Below are 17,606 nucleotides of genomic sequence, written 5' to 3'. Positions count from 1 at the left end.
CCAGTTCATTGTACTAGGCAGTGGAATTTTGTGCTTATTCCTCCTTCAGTTGAATTGCCATTTCAGCTGTAGAGGGGGTATATTGGCCATACTTTTGATCTGGCATTTCAGTTCATCCCAAAGATGTTCAGTTAGATTAAAGTCTGAACTTGGGACTGGCCAGGTGAGGTGCTGCACTTCATTTTCCTCAGTTTTTATACTGCTGTCCTCTCTCACATGGATTTGGATGGCCCTCATCCATAGATTTGCCACAGTGTGGACATCACAGAATTATCCAGTATGTTACAGAGACATTGTCTCTTAATTATTGTGGGCACAATACGTTGCAGTAAATGATTAACCATAGGCATTCTATAACTACCACACTTGAAAAATTGTATAATGTGACTTGACCCTACAGAACCTGTTTCCCCTGGTTTGTGGTCCATGATTTGGTGGGCTGGGCACCACTGCAAATGATGTGACATTTGTTAGTGTGATATGGGATGCAAGCAGCAATCTGCCATGAAACTGATTCTGTGCAGAGCTCCACAAACATATCTCTGTAATGTTCACATGTAAATATAGTTCATGACTTTCAGTTCTGGCTATGTAGCATAGCATGCTGAAATTGCTTCTCACGGTTGTAACTATGAATCCTGAGTATATATATGAAGTCACTATCTTCATATGCCTCATGGGGCTTGAGTTGGCATGGTATTATTTCAAATTACACAACTTATACTTCAAGAAGTATTCAAGCTCTGGAGTATCAAGTTTAACTTAACAACTTCAGTGATCCGTATATTGATAAACTTGAGCAATTGTTTTTAAATGTTAACAGTTAAATATTGAGAAACAGCTTATGTAAATTTCATGAGATGGTTATTCAACAGTATTTTACTTGAATATAATAATTGAGAAATGTTTGTTTTTAAATACAGTATTGATTATTTACAAACCAAGAATTGTTTACCTATAAATTAAAACTTTTCCTTATCAAAAAAAAAAAAAAAAAAAAAAAAAAATCACTAATACGAAAGTTGAATATAAGGGATGAAGCAATATTCAATGCAGATTATCCCTTTTTCTTTTTATTAAGTTTTTGAGCATCATAACTATGTTATCTTCATTCAAAATTTGAGCTCTGTTTTTCACATGCTGAGATGACATGCAATTCCAAATTAAAAAAAAAATTTTTTCTTCAACATTGGATAAAGTTTAATCACATAAAAAGTTCTTAAAAATGGTAGGTGAGTTGATAATTAAAAGCTCCAGTTGAAACACAGTTTGACAGTTAAGTTCCAGGATTGAGTCAATTTAAAGAACCCCAAGTACAGCAGACTCTCGATTTACAGGGATCGGATTAACCGGGACACTTCAAGATTCCAAATTAAAAAAAAAAAAAAAAACAGAAATCATAAAATCCAAGTAATAACTAGAATAGGTATAAACAGATAATTTGCAAGTCATAAATAAGTGACAAGAAGTGCCGTTATAAGTCGTCATTGGGAGATTAGTGTGCCTATTATCTTGCAATCCCCGCTGTCTTCACACCCGTGGCTCAAAAAAAAAATAAAATAAAAAGAGACCAAATGTTAGTTTGTTTTAGTGCGTCGCGTCGATTGTTATTGTGTTCCATCGCACCGCAAAAAGACAAATTTTGTTTCGTTATTTATGTCAGGAATGTCGAAATTTTTTTATAGTAAATATATATATATATTTTTTTTTTTGTTTAGAAATCATGAATCTGATGGGTAAACACAAAAGAGTTGCGCTTTCAATTAAACAAAGACTTGAAATTATTCAAAAGTTTGAAAACGATGAATCCGTTAAATCTCTAATGAGCCATTATAATGTTAGTGATGAAACCATACGCGACATTGTAAAAAATAAAGGGAAGCTATTAGATTTAAAATCGACATCGCAAAAAATAAAGGGAAGCATCGCATTGGACAATGAGTAGTACGTGGTAAGTTTTTTATCTATCGCCATATTTTTTACGTATGTTGCTGAACATTTTTCGATACAGTAAGTTCCTGACTTACACAACTACGGCTTTACGTAAATTTGTTTTCACTCAATTTTTTTTTTTTTTAGTTTTTATTATTTTTTTTAGGATTGTAAAATTTAAAACAACAACAACAAAAAAAATAAAAATAAATAAGCAATCAGTAATAACGATCATGGCACACACAAATTGCACAAACGAGATCGGAGTAACAAGCAAAAAAATAGGAAAGAAGAGAAGATTCTTACAATTATTTATGGTTTTTTTTATATGACTGAAGATTTCAGTGAAGAGGGGACACACTTCACCATAATAGTATAAAAACCAACAGAATTCCAGCTGTCGGTATTATCGCAAATGCAATAAGATCGAGTTTACTACCTGTTATCCGCAGCCAAGTGGTCAGCAGCAGGAGTGCAGTAGCACACACTCTCTGAGTAGACTGGGGTTCAAGCCCCTGACTGTTAAATATGGTCGATCTACCAACCCACATTGGACCAGCGTGGCAGATTACGGTCCATTTCCCTCAGCATGAATTATTGAGGAGGCTTCCATCCTGCAGTGGGTTGATAACGGCTGCAGTGTACCTTTTTTTTTTCTTTTTTTTTATAACAGATTGCACTAACAGAAAAGTCCAATAAAACGGAAAGTGCAAATTGTTTTTTGTTGACCTCCAGAAATGTGCTTTAGTAAAATGTGAGCTCGTGCGGGGTGATAATAGTGAGTTTTTGCCTTAACCCTGTGAAGTTCTTTTCAGAAAATTTAATTTTGACTGTTATCATAGTGCCAAGAGAATAATGACAGTGGTACTAGTAAATCTACCAAGAAAAGGAAAGTGATCGATTTGGATCAGTAAATTAAACTAATAAGAATGTATGAAAATGGTCAAACATTAACAAGTATTGCGCTGAATTCAGATTTGTCAGTAATAATATAGTAGCAATATGTTACTAGTCGTTCCCGAGTTACGTAAAACTCGAATAAGTAAGAAGTCCCGAAACGCATCTCTTATGTATGTCAGGGACTTCTGTATTTTTGGATTAACCGGGAAATCGATTATCCGGGATTTGTTTTTTACCATCTATTCCTGGAAAATCGAGTCTACTATATTTGAATTAAAAAAAAAAAAAAAAAACGTTTTATATTATTTTCAAAGTAATCACCTTGAGCAGCTACACACTTGTGAGGTTATGTTCATTTCTTTTAATGTCCTTTAATTTTTAAATCATTGTCCTTTCAGCATGGATTTCATTTTGGGGAAAAAATAAGTATTTTTGTGTGGGGTGGTTGAATTAGCTCCATAATCCCACACTTTGCTAATCAGCACTTAGTGTTATTGTGCAACAAGAACCAGCTCCCTTTTCCTTGAAACTAATGCCCAGGTAATTTCTTTTAACTAAATAATCCAAAACCTGTGCATAGTTACTCCTTGTTCACTGTCTTACCTGGTGGAACAAATTTCCTTGCCATCAAATGAAGTGCTCAACATCACTTTGATTTTTTGATTTTTAAAAATGAAATTTTTTGTGTCGTGTTAGAGCATGTTGATTGCCATGCCATGCTCTATCTCTTTGCTTTGAGAATCATATTCAAAACACCATGATTTGTCACTTGTTCAATCAGTTGACCAAGGAGGGATCATCATTAGCTTGAACTCTTTGCATACTTTGAAGTCTGAGTAGTTTTTGTTTGTCAGTCAAATACCAAAGAAAAACCCTAGTGAAGATCTTCCATTTTCCAAAATCTACTGGTAAACTTTGCACAAATTCTTTCTCTGTTAGTGGGAAGTTGGCCTTTCATCATTCAAAGGGTCATTTGAAGGCCAGACATCAGTGTGTTTAAAACTATCAACTGTTTCTGTAGTTGAAAGTGTTGTGTTGTTGGGTATACGCAGTACTCATCACTTTCTACATTACAGCCAATCCAAAATCTTGCAAACCAGTGAAAAACATGCAAGCAAGATAGAGAATCATTACCATACACTTGTTTTAACATTTTGTAGGTTACATGTGCACTTTTTCTGTCAAATTGAAACAAAATTTAATGTTTGCTTTTTGTTCAAACAAAAGTGCCTTGAATAACACAGCAGCTCACGCATTTCTGTGTAAATGATTTAGGATATGCAAATGACATTGTAGAGGGAAGCAGTCATATAGACCACCTGTCATGGCCCATATCATGATCCTATGTGCTTTGACACCTTTGCAATAAGAGTCATTCCTGTAACTTAATTGTTACACTACAATGGCTGCCACTGCTTAAAAGATAGATTCTTTTAATCTTGATTATATGGAAGCTGGAAAATTTACCCACATCAGACAGAATGAGATGGAATTGTACAAAATGTTTTATTTTTTAACACTTTTCATTTTGTGGCTTAGCACATTTTAAAATAAACACAATGTGAAATTCAACATGCAGATTGGTCCACGAATACACGTGGACATAAGATGCTGCATAACTACTGATGTGCAGTAAAACTAACAAGGTGAAATCCTGTTTTATATTGTGGGCTATTGTATAGCCTTAGTTTTTGTGAGCAAACAGCATGATTTTCAGAACAATGAGCACACATGTTTATGTATAATTTATGATAATGCTAATTTTTAAAAATCATTTTATGAATAAGAATTTTTCTTCCCAACTTGAAATTAAATTTGATAATTTAATATTTTACATGCAGTTCATAAAATTAAAATCTTACCAATAACGTTATGTTAAAGATGAAATAATAGTTAAGCATGAGTTTTTATAAACAAACTCACAATTTCCATATGGATTATTTTAGTTTTTTTTTTTTTTTTTAATATCCGTTTTAACTTTAAAAGAATACTACTGTATGGGTTTAGTAAAACGTACATTATTATTTTTTATTTTGCATACCAAATGTAATCAAGCAGATAAAGCAGGATACATTTTATACAACCAGACCTAATTAGGCACATAAGGGAGATACCAGTAATTTTTTATTTTTTAATGCACAAAAACATACATAATTATTTCAGTAGATATGACAGTTTTTATTCTTGCAATTTTTTTTAATAATTATAAATTTTAAGTGTTTTATGAATGGCTGGCTTTTATAATAATGAAAGCAGTACACAAAAACAAATTTATTCAAGATTTTTTGTGAAATATACTTAAATGTTAACACTGAAAGTATATACTTATACTTTCGGTGTTAATATTTGAAATTTTTTTATGTCTTTTCCTAGTTTACTTATTTCTTTAGGCTTATTTTTGATAATTTGTTATTCTTCTTGATAGCTCAGTTTTATTGTATTCAATGCTCAAATTGGCCAAAAGAGGCTGGAACTGTTCAGGCCACAAAAAAAAAAAAAAAAAATAAATAAATAAATAAAACTCATTCCAGGAGTCATTCTTTATATTTAATTTTGAATTCTGGAACTTTTACCATAAAAGGATTATTTTGTTGTAATAGCTATTATAATAAAAAAGTAGTAATACTACTTTGGTTCTTATAGGCACTGATTTCTATTCTGGCTGGCTGTATTTAAACTAATATTTCTTTTAATAACAATATTTCAAAACCTTCTTATGACTTCCCTACCTCTAGTTTTATGATAGTTTTTGGCTGTTATTTGCCCCTTGCCAATAAATACATTTATAAGTAATAATTAATAACACTCAGCTTATACACAGATATAAAGTTAATACATGTGGTATTTCACAAAAAACAAAAATGCAGATTTAATTACAATAGGAATATGGTGGTTAGCATTTATTGCTAGAGAGATATATATGTAATACATAATATACAAAATGGTTATGTTCATCTTTCTAAACAAAAGGATTGCAAATCACATTTGGAATAACTGCCATACCTAAATTGTATTAGACTGCTTTTGGTCAGTGTCCCATATTTTGTTAGATATCATCTCTTACTGAGATACATGTATGAGATGTACATTTTAGAAAGAAATGCATTTTTTCTTTTTTTGAGAATCTAAAGTTTTAGGTTTTTGAATTAATCAGCTTAGGAATTAGTTCATTAGAATCAAACAGCAGTTATGAGAGATATTATTGAACAGAAATATTACTTTATTTTTCCTTGAAAAGGAAAATTTTCTTTAGAACTGTTCTGAGTTGATAATTTTTTAAGCACTTTAGTCTATATACATATAAATATATGTAATATTTATTACAAAAATAATGCTGGATTAGTGTTGTATATTTAGTATACCAATGATAAATTAATATGTATTATACTTTCTTATGAAATCAACTTCTTTCAGTTTTCTGCTTTTAATTTTTCATATTTTTTTTTCTCCTTGTGTTTTATTTTTTATTTCTGAAACTTTTGTTTCTGATGCTTACTTTTTGGCTTTTCAGAGGCATGGCACTACCAGTAAACCTCTAAAACCAGTTAAACTGGATGTTGAGGTATGTTTTCCTGCTTTTGCATCAGTGAAAGAAATAATATTGCATAATTTTCATTTATTATCACATGGAATTGCCAAAGTTGGTTATTGATTTGGATATTAAACTGTACTAAAAGTGGCCTGGTTGCTCTTTGATATCCACTTCAAGATGAACGGCATTGTTCTTTTGATATTGAAATTTTTGGTGTGTAATGGTCTCAAAATTTTTAAAATAAATTTGAGAAGTATTCTTCTGTGGATTGAATTTATGATATATTGCTAACATGCTAACAACTGAAACAGATAGTTAAGTGATGTTCAAACTTGAAATAATGTAATTTGGGCTAATACTCTTAATTTGATTGCAATGAATGCTAATTTTTAAACACTGTTAATGTGAAATGTTTTTTTTTTTTTTTTTTTTTTTTTTTAATTATGTACCTAATAGAGAGTGCAGCAATATAATTATCATGTTTGGATTTTGTTTTTTTTTAATTGAAGAGCTTTAATGTTTGCTGCTCAACCACTTTGGGTGTTATTAATAATAGTAATCTTTAATTTTTATAGAAAACAATATATATATGAGGGTGTTTTGTAATAAAATTTTAGTTTATAGATAGCAAATGTACAAGCAGTGCTGTTTAGGGCAGTATTTCTCAAATGTGCCTCCTGTAGATCACTTTCTGTATTTACCATTTTTTTTTTTTTCCATGGATGGACAAACTCTCTGATGTCAACTGCTTATTTATAATTGTTTATAATTATAATTTATAAATATAATTGTTGAATAGCCATGATTTTTTGAACAAAATCAAGGATGTCACCAAATATCAATCCAATTGAGCATTTGGATGAGGATGAGCAAGCTGTTTGCAACAAGGATCCACCACAATTGTAATCCACTCTGAGACAAATGTGGGATGCAGTTGAGTTCGCATGGGCCAGCCAGCATCCCTGTGGAATGCGAGTAATGCCTTGATGATTTGTGGCTGTTCTGAGAACTAAATAAATTCCACTCACTGTTAGGTTGGTGTACCTAATAAAGTGGTCACCCATTGTATGTCTGAATTCATACAACTTTTAAAATGTATGAAACAGCTTGCTTTTTTCAGAATTTTAAACAATAAGGCAATCACATAGGGAGTAGCTAGTACAAGAATTGTTCCATTGGTTTGCAACAACTTATCCCCTCACAGTGAATTGCCCTAATTGTAGTTCTTTCGTGTTTGGATTTTAAATCATCTTCAGAGAACAGAAACTGATCGTTTCATTAATTAGCTGCTTAGGATTCACCCCAATAGTAATTAATATCTTCAGGAAACTAATGTCATCCTTATTTAATGAAAGGAAACATCATATGATTAGTCAATATGAATGAATTAACCTGGCAGTGATGGTGCCTGATAAGACTCCTCAGCAAAATACACTGGTGTTCAAAGAAAGTGCATCACCCCTTAAAATTGTAATTGTCGTCCAAATAACGTAAGTGTATGGCAATATTTCTTACAGATTGTATCAGATAAGATTGACATGCATAGGTGATGATGTAACGTTGCTTTCAGCTATATAAGCATGCTCTGCAAGACTTGCAGTCATTCCTTGCTTGTGTCAGGATGGTGAGTTACATGCAGTTGATGTCATGAAGAAAGAGTGCTATTGTTGCTTTCTGTGAGGAAGGATTTTCTTCCCATCATATTGCTTATAGAGTGTCTTGTAATCAGTTGACAGTGAGTAGATTTCTTTCCAAACTCAAAGAATACTGTTTCTGCTGATAGGAAAAAAAGGAACCGGATGCAAACAAGTCTCTACACCAAAACAAGACCGCGTTTTGAAGTGCTTATGCCTTAAAAACTGTAAAGCTGCTTCATCTGAGCTGAAAAGAGAATGGGAAGAACATACAGGAGTGGTAGCAGGAGCAGTAACAGTCAGAAGATGCTCTTCAAAAATGGACTTGTAGCCCGTTGTCCTAAGAAGAAGTCTCTCCTTACACAAAAAATGAAAAAGGCCCGATTAATTTGGTGTAAGGAGCATGTCAAATGGACCCACGAGCAGTGGAGTCAGTTATTTTCTCGGATGAGAAGAAATTCAACCTGCATGGTTCTGATGGGAGACAAATGATGTGCTGTAGATATGTTGAAGAATGCCATCCACACTGTATGATGTCTACAGTGAAATTCCCTACCAGCCAAATAATATAGGGGTGCATTTCGTATCACAGAGTAGGTCACCTGCAATTTATAAAAGGTTCCGTAAATGCCAAGGGATACCTGGCTATATTAGAAGGCAAATTACTTCCAACCATTAGACACCATTTCAACCTGCCAAGTAACTGCATCTTTCAAGACGACTCTGCTTTGTCATCGGGCGAAAAGTGTAAGTAGGCACTTCTGTAGTTACTTTAGCTTCATTTCTGCATTAGAGGTTCGACAGTAATGTGTTTACATTTGTTACAGGTGAAAAAAGGGTTGGAAGAATGGTCCATTACAACTGTTAGCTGGCCAGGAAACAGCCCGGACCTTGAATCCTATAGAGAACTGTTGGCATCGTGTGGAATCTGCAGTTGCCAGAAAGAAACCAAAGACCCTTCATGAACTTCAGGAAGCCATAATTCGTGTTTGGAACTACGAACTATCAGTTGATTATTTTCAGAAATTAATCTTGTTAATGCCTTGACTGTGTGCTGCTATCATCAGGGCCAAAGGCGGTTCAACTAAATATTAGTTTGCACCTGGTGAACTTCATTTTGTTTTCCATTTAAAATGATAAACTGGAGAAAATTGAGGGCTTTTGATAACGTTTCAATTGAGCATTTGTGTTTGATAACATTTCAGCCATAATTGTCGTGTTTACCAAAATTGTTGTATAAAGGTTGCAAATGCTCATTTTGGGATATTTTGAGAGCACCTGTCAAATATTACTTAGCTTTGCCTTAACTATTAATAAATATCTTTTGTTTATAATTCTATTTGTGATGCTAGTCACTTTCTTTGAACACCAGTGTAAATGCATTGCACATTTATTTCTGTTTCCAAATTAAACTCTGTGTACCTTAGTGATTATGCACGTAGACTTATTTGAGCAGTTTTGAAGTGACATGTTCTTTTCTTTGAATCATATGCAGAAAGGATCTAATGGAGTAGGAGCCACCATCTGTGCTACAATTTTTGTCCTCAATTTTGCAAAAAAAAAAAAAAAAAAAACCCTGAGTATCTGGTGCATGTTCCTGTAATACTTAATTTTAGTAAAACTGCTTGAATTAGTGGATTAGTAAACCTTTGAAATGTTTGGACATTTCGAATTATTGTGTTCTTGTGAATTCATATGAAAAGGTCAGGTGAGATGCAGTTGCTATTTTGCTTCTTAGATTTTCTAATATATATAATTCAAACATAAAATTATTTTATGTGTGAATTATTATATAAAATAGTTTAAGTGAATCATTATTTATTTATTTGGAAAAAAATATGATATATATATATATGTAATATATGTATATAACACACACGCAAAGACTGAAACAGGTATAAAGAGATAATAAATTGTGGGCAACGGCCACTGCAGTTGCAATTAAATTTGAATTTTTTAAATTATTATTAAACTCATAAAATTACATTTAATAAGAATCAGTATTACAGTAGACACTCAACTATCCAGATTGTGGATTAAGTAGGATTTTAAGGCCTGCTGAAAAATCAACTAGTCTAAGTTAGCCTCATCCCCTCTTTCCATTCCCTACTGCACTCCTGATAATATCTCTTCTTTATTTTGGTTATCTGCAGTTAATTAACCTTAATAGGTTCAATAATTTAATCATCCTTAAGTTGGTGGGTCACCACGGTATATACAACATTCATAAACCCACTTGGGACTTACTAACCCCAAACCAAGTTGCCCTCTCACCTGTCATCATCTCCATTTATTGGTACTTTAGGGTAAAGTCCTCAGAATCACATAGTAAATGAAATTTTACTAGAATTTTGTTGTTTCTTTTATAACTAGTTGAAACCCTCCCTAATCTAGGTAAGCCTAATTTTTAATTCATTGCTCCATAGTTTAGTCACCTGTTGCTCATTTACTTTCGTAATAGGAATTTGAACTCAAAATTAGGATTTTATTTTATCACCTGATAACCCTGGATCTTGACAGTGGGAGTAGTTGGACATCATCCCAGACCTGATGTCTGATCCTTCTGTCATCATCAGATGCCAAAAAAAAGGGGGATAAAATGGAAACATAAGTAATGTATCATTTTATCAGATATTTATCATTTGTAACATTATTTTATGATAACCATCAAATGCTTTCATTAACTACAAGAATTTATTTCCCCATGTTTTCAGTACTACGAGTATTGTGATAGTCATGTATAATCATTTACAATAAATTACTTAATATTAATATTAACATAGTGTTCTTTCAGCTTAATTCAATTTCATTATCTTTGTTTTTTGGAATGCAAGAGATTAATCTTAATTACTAACACCATAAATGAGCATTTCACATAATAAAAGCAACTGGTTAACCTAATTATTCAGAGTAAAAGTGCAACCTACATAATGTTTAGTTAATTTTCGTGAGTTTTAATGAATGACTGCCTTTCTTCTGGCCAATTGGACCAAATTAAGAAATGGGCTGTACCTGAAACAGTCAATATATAAATATTGGTGATCTTAACATCACTAAGAACAGTTTTGTATTATAATTTATGCTTGCTTTCTGTAACATGTAACTGACATATTTATTGGATAGAAAATTATTTTTTAATAGTACAAATTGGTTTAAAAATTGAATGATAAAAAAATGTAAATATCATGGTGAATATGTTGTCCATTAATCAAATGTTAGTAGCATTTTAATTAATATGACATTATTGTACTTAATAGTAGTTTTATTAGTTAATTTTTTATAATTAATTATATTAAATAGCTCATTTTTGTATATTTTTTATATGTATTCATATAATATAAAATATGACACCAGGTAAAAGCATCATTATAAGTGCATTGGTTCATATTGACTTTAATGAAGCAATGCTTTATGTATTGTAAGAATAAAATGTATTCTTATATATTTTATTCATACAGTTCTATTATTCAAATACATTTTTTTTTTCATATATATATTTCAGGAATTTTTAATAATAATATTAACAATAATGTTAACTTGATATTCATTTTAATTAAATATTTATACAAGATTTCCCAAGTTTAATCAGTTTAACTTGGCACATTAAACTAGGTTAATCAACTAAATTGGATTGACTTAAACTGTTGAACCGCTTATATGCTGTCTATATGAGGGATATAGTAAACCCTAATTTAACTTTTAATTTTTTTTTCAGGAACAAGCCAAGATTGCCAAACTAGGATTAGAAATGAAGCTTTTAACTTCAGAAATGGATGCTGAGACTGAAAAATGGCCAGTAGCAGAAAATGATATTGTTAGACGGGCACGTAGTATGTCTCAAATGGCATTTTCTATGTACCAGTTTACTAGAGGAGAAGGAGACTTAAAGACAACTCAGGTTACACCATAGTTTGTTTTTTAAACTGTTATACAAAGTACAAAAAAATAAAAATTTATTATATTTATATGTTGATTACAGATTTGAATAATAAATAAACATTGTGATTAAATCATTAAGATTAAATGCATAATAATAATGTTATATAAATTATCTGCTGTGGCATGTGTGAACCATGTTAAAACTCAGTTTCATGATAACTATGACAAATACAGAGGTTTACAAAAGTAAGAGTCCAATGCATTCAAATATTATACACCAGTTCTCATTAGTAATGATATTCAAATTCAATAATCAATTGGAAGTCTCGAATTTTTAATTGGTAAGCAATCTTTTAAGACTTCTTGGGAATATTTTAACAACGAAAATGTCTTCAGCCTAATTTTTTATGAGGTAGAATGGCACTAAAGTAGAATTTATGAAGTAGAATGCATTTCAATTCGAATACTGCTGTTAATCTTAATTCAACTTGTAATTTAGCATATTTAGAATTAATGACATTTTTAATGATTCATAAATAGTAATATATATAAGGAATTAATTGAGTTTGTCAACACTTAGTTCCTCAGCATTTGACAGAGAATTGTAGGGGTACTTAGATTATTTTTTCTGGTGGCTTAATTACTTGTGTTAACAAAAAAGAGAGGTATTTAATGAAAATTATTACAGGTAATGAGACTTTGGTTTGTGGATCATACTAAAACACAAATGGCAAGTGAAGTAGAAATCTCAAACATTGTTAAGGCTGGCTGTTGCTGCCACAAAAATAAATGCATACCTCATTACTAACTGTTTGTGCTTGTATAATGGCTACAATAAATGAGTTTCAATGAAGTTGTGAAGCCTTCTTTTCTCAGCTGTACAGAGTATCAATGAAAGTTTATTTATATATATATCTGTTATTCTTTTAATATTATTATTCTTATTATTTATCTAATATTATTAATAATATTATATAATATTGAACAAAGGTAAAGTGATGGTGGAAGTATTTTTGGCTACAGAGGCATTGTTCACTTTGAATTCATGCTATAAAGCTGAACTGTGACAAAACCGTGTACATTGAAGTGCTTATACATTGAACAGCTTTGTACATTGAAATACTACCTCTTACATTGAAATAAGAAGAAAAAGACCAACAAAATGAACACATAAGGAACTGGATTTTACTCTGTGATGATGTACCCACATAAGTACATTTTAATCATACATTAGAACTTCCACTTTACTCACCAGATATTTTGCCATTTTGTTTTATGTTCTTGAGGATAAAATATTTGCTGCATTATTGCAATTTCAGAGATAATAATGAAGTTTGAGCTGCTTCATTAAATGCATTAACAACTTTACAATTTTAGGCAAAAATGTATTGCTATTCAAGGACACTGTTTTAAAGAAAATATAATTTTAAAAGCATACACATTCATTAATTAAAAAAATTCATCCCAATAATTTTTTGAATGTACTACATGTGATGATGGTTGGTGTAGAACTCGAGGTACGTTGTACCTTTTTTTAGTTCAGAATCACATACTGGTAAAACTTTTAACTATTAATATAAGGCTTAAGTTGAAAAGTGCTGTATCAGTATTTCTTAAAGTTTTAAAAAATATGTTTAATATTTAAATGTTTACATGTTTACTCACTGTGTTTTTGTTATGACATATTCTTGTTTATATTACAGGATTTGTTTACTCAAGCAGAATTTTTTGCAGAGGAAGCCAATAAGTTATATAAATTAGTAAGACAGTTTTCATATCAGGTAATTATTACAGTCTTTAGAATAATTTTTCTCGACAACTGCATTGTCATAAATAGATATTTGCTTATAAATTATAGAACTGAATGAATTTGCAAACAGCAAATTGTGAACCATTGCAATCCACTCCTAATTTTATATAACTTCTACATACATTTACATGTGCTCTTTCAGACCACTTATTAAATTCAGGATAATCTGAATAGTCTACTTGCAAAGATAATATAAGTAATGCTAAACATGTAAAGATGCAACCTCAGAGAAATTCTAAATTAAAGAAAGACTGCTATGGAGGAAAATTGTATTGTTCCACAGTGTAAAGCATTTTAGTATCACTGAAACAAATAAAAAAAAAAAAAAGAAGAAGGAATATACACCTTCATGATATTAAAGTCAGTGCTTAACACCAAGAACCAAAGGCCCCAAGTGCCAAGCAATTTTTCTCAAATGATATATACAGCAATTTCGTTTTGTTTAATTTCTTCGAGCCCGTCACCACCAAATATGGAGGATGCGGAAAGGTCAGGGAATGACCACCGCATATTCCCGGAGCAATATGGCCTTAGTTGCTAATGCTCCTAAAAAAAAAAAAAAAAAAAACCAAAAAAAATTGTTTAATTTTTAGTGTCTTTATTATTATCAGTTTACTGTAAGTGGTTCTGTACTTAACAGATTTTGAGTGAGAACCCAGAAAGGGAAACCACCTTTCTTTTTCTTTGTATATTTATTAGCTTTCTCACTAACTAACTAACTTGGCTAGCCGCTTGGTCACTAGGAGGCACTGCTCCTTTCTCCACATGGCAGGGCCAATAACCTGGGGGAAAAGTTATCCTCTAGGGCAAAAAGGAGCAACCATGGATATAAATGCATATCCACCTTTAGAGGCTTTAAACTCAAGGCCAGACACATCAACCGACAATGACATGAACCAACCGAAAAGACTTTGGAGGGAAGAACAGTGCCGTGACTTGCCAAACGGCACCTCCATAGCTAGGTGGGCAGGAGCAGCAGTGCGTAGCACACGCTTCTTGATTAGACCGGGGTTCGAGCCCGTGACCACCAAATACGGAGGATGTGGAAAGGTCAGGAATTGACCACCGCATATCCCCGGAGCAATATGGCCTTAGTTGCTAATGCTTCTAAAAAGCCAAATAACAAACTTGCCAAACGTTTTGGTAATACACTCCCCATCCACACAGCCTGTAGGCAAGCTATCACCATTTCTAATTCAAGGATATTTAGAATCCATTGCCGGATTACCAAAAATGGTGAAACGACTGCAATCGGGAGACCTCCTGATCGAAACAGCTTCCTCTAAACATTCTGAATGGCTGCTAAAAACAAAGACGTTTGGTAGGCTGCCAGTATCTGTTACTCCCCACAACACCTTAAATTCATCCACACCTTAAATTCATCTGTTATCACAGAGTGGGACCTACTTACAGTCTCTGAGGAAGAACTAGTTCAAGAGCTTAGCAGTCAAAAAGTGATCAGTGCCAAATGGTTAATGACAAAAAAAGATGGAAATCTCATTCCTACTAGATCCATCATCTTAATATTTAGCACTCCAGAATTGCCATCCACATGGAAAAAAAAATCCAAAAATACAAAATTGAACATAAAGTCACATATCCTGAGAATGTGGGTGTATCACGCCTGGAACTATTAGTCAACTGCAGTTCAAACAGATGTGTCAATTCTGCACAACACTTCTCTTGCTAACTGGGTTAAAGCAACCCTATCAACATCTGGAAAAGACACTCCTAAAACTAAAATCAGTGAAACCACTGACACTCCAGTCAGTATTCCAACTGATACCCCAACAGTCTCGAGTGACATAGAAAAATTGAAAATTGCTAAAGACTAAGAAAACCGAAGCACCTACTAACAGTATGGAAGTGGATGAACACCAAGGTTATGAGGAACCCATCTTGGAACTTCATGCCAATGACACAGCGGATACTGGACGCCCCATGTTCCCAAAAAAAGACCGGAAGAAATGCCCTATACAAAAAAAAAACAGTCAGATGAATCTTCCCCAACTAAACCCAAATAATGCAAAACATTATACAATGGAACTGCAGAGGACTAAGAAGCCATTCAGATGGCTTGAAGGATTTACTCACCCAATTTAATCCCATAGGCATATGCCTACAGGAAACATTCCTGTCACCACAGATCTCACCAAAATTTTCAAATTATATCATGTACAGACGAGATAGAAGATCAGAATCTCCTGCACGTGGAGGAGTAGCTATTCTTATTAATTTAAATATTACTTCGAGGCTCATCCAGTTATGAACCTCCCTAGAAGCTGTGGCAGCTCGTATTGAAGTTGGTAATTCAGTTACCCTTGTTTCTATTTACATTCCACCATCTCTGCTGCTTCCTCATTCAGAACTGGACAATCTCCTCACACAACTCCCAACACCAATTTGTCTTTTCGGTGATTTTAATGGCCACCATTCATTGTGGGGATCCACTACAATGGACGCAAGAGGCAAATTAATTGAGGAGTTTTTGAATAACAATGACCTAAATTTACTAAACTCTGGATCTCCCACATACATCTACCTACCTACAGGATCCACTTCTGTGATTGACTTGTCAATTTTCTCATCTCCATTTTTCCAATCATGACATGGTCAGTGTTAACCAATCCCTTTAATAGTGGTATTTTCTGATTATTTGCACATTACAAACAGGGGTAACTGTAAATCCAGACCAACGATCCAGTTGGAAGTTTAGAAAGGCAAACTGGCATGGCTATTCTGCCCAAATATAACTAGACAGACTTTATGTTCAAAAACAACCCATTAATGATGTAACTGCATACATAACCAATCAGATTCTGACAGCATCCAATTCCACATGGGGAAAAAAAAATACAAAAATACAAAATTGAACATAAAGTCACATATCCTGAGAATGTGGGTGTCTCATGCCTGGAACTATTCGTCAACTGCAGAACTGCAGTTGAAGAATATTGCAATGGCTCTATTCCAAAATCCAAGGCATATCGCATTCACCGGAATCACTGGTGGAATACAGACTGCCTTCATGCCAAAAAGGAGAAAACCATGTGGAATAATTTCCGAACGTATCCTACCACAACTAACTTAATCACTTATAAGAGACTAAAAGCTAAAGCAAGGCAAATTAGACGGAAAGCAAAACATGATTCGTGGATTGCCTTTGCCTCAACCATCACCAAAGACACAGATACCCAGCTCATCTGGAGAAAGATACAGGCCCTAAACGGCAAATTTGCTTGGCTGCCCTCTCCAATACTTCATTGGAAATGGAAAGACATGTCTACTCCTGAAGAAGTTGCTAATGCACTAGCAGAATCGTTTGCCACAATCTCTGCTTCTGCTTCCTATGCATCCACCTTCCAAAACATCAAACAGCTGCATAACGGCATAAAATCAACTTCTTCACACGGCGTACCTTCCCGTACAAACCAACCTTTTACATTAACAGAACTCAAAGAATCATTAAATAGATCATCCAATAGTGCCGCAGGCCCAGATGGTATTTATTACATTATGCTGAAGCATTTTGTGTGCACTGCTCACAACCACTTACAGTAAAACATATACTTCTTGAGTATATATTTTACTGTAAACATATACTAAGTAGCTTGTTCAACAATGCTCGACAAACGTCTTTCAGTATCATTTCAGATCTACAACATCTTGTCTCTTAATAGTATCATAGGTAAAGAAGCAAATCTCTCTGAATTCTTTTTCTATTTAAAACAAATTCAAATGTATGACCATTTCTAACTGTTCCCCTTATATTTATCATAAGTGACTCAATTAATTTGGGAGGCGCAATATGGCCTAAGTAGCTTTTGCACCAGAAAATACCACAACAACAACTGAAGCATTTACCTGAAAAGGACTTGCTTACTTGTTGATCTTCTACAATCGAATTTTCTATCAAAAT

General features: G+C 32.9%; 1 protein-coding gene across 1 annotated transcript in view; it reads left to right on the top strand.

The window, feature by feature from the left end:
• Positions 1-17,606, top strand: part of LOC150076069 (alpha-catulin-like) — a 330,340-nt gene that overhangs the window by 296,688 nt on the left and 16,046 nt on the right. The window contains exons 12-14 of the mRNA XM_090387250.1: positions 6,344-6,394; positions 11,714-11,896; positions 13,581-13,658. Coding sequence (XP_090243376.1) covers positions 6,344-6,394; positions 11,714-11,896; positions 13,581-13,658 — 312 coding nt within the window. The remainder of the gene's footprint in view (positions 1-6,343; positions 6,395-11,713; positions 11,897-13,580; positions 13,659-17,606) is intronic.

This window comes from Mastigoproctus giganteus, chromosome 13 (assembly GCF_048544385.1).
Source record: "Mastigoproctus giganteus isolate SK-2022 chromosome 13, ASM4854438v1, whole genome shotgun sequence".
Taxonomy (NCBI): domain Eukaryota; kingdom Metazoa; phylum Arthropoda; class Arachnida; order Uropygi; family Thelyphonidae; genus Mastigoproctus; species Mastigoproctus giganteus.
This window is presented reverse-complemented; position numbering and strand designations above follow the sequence as displayed.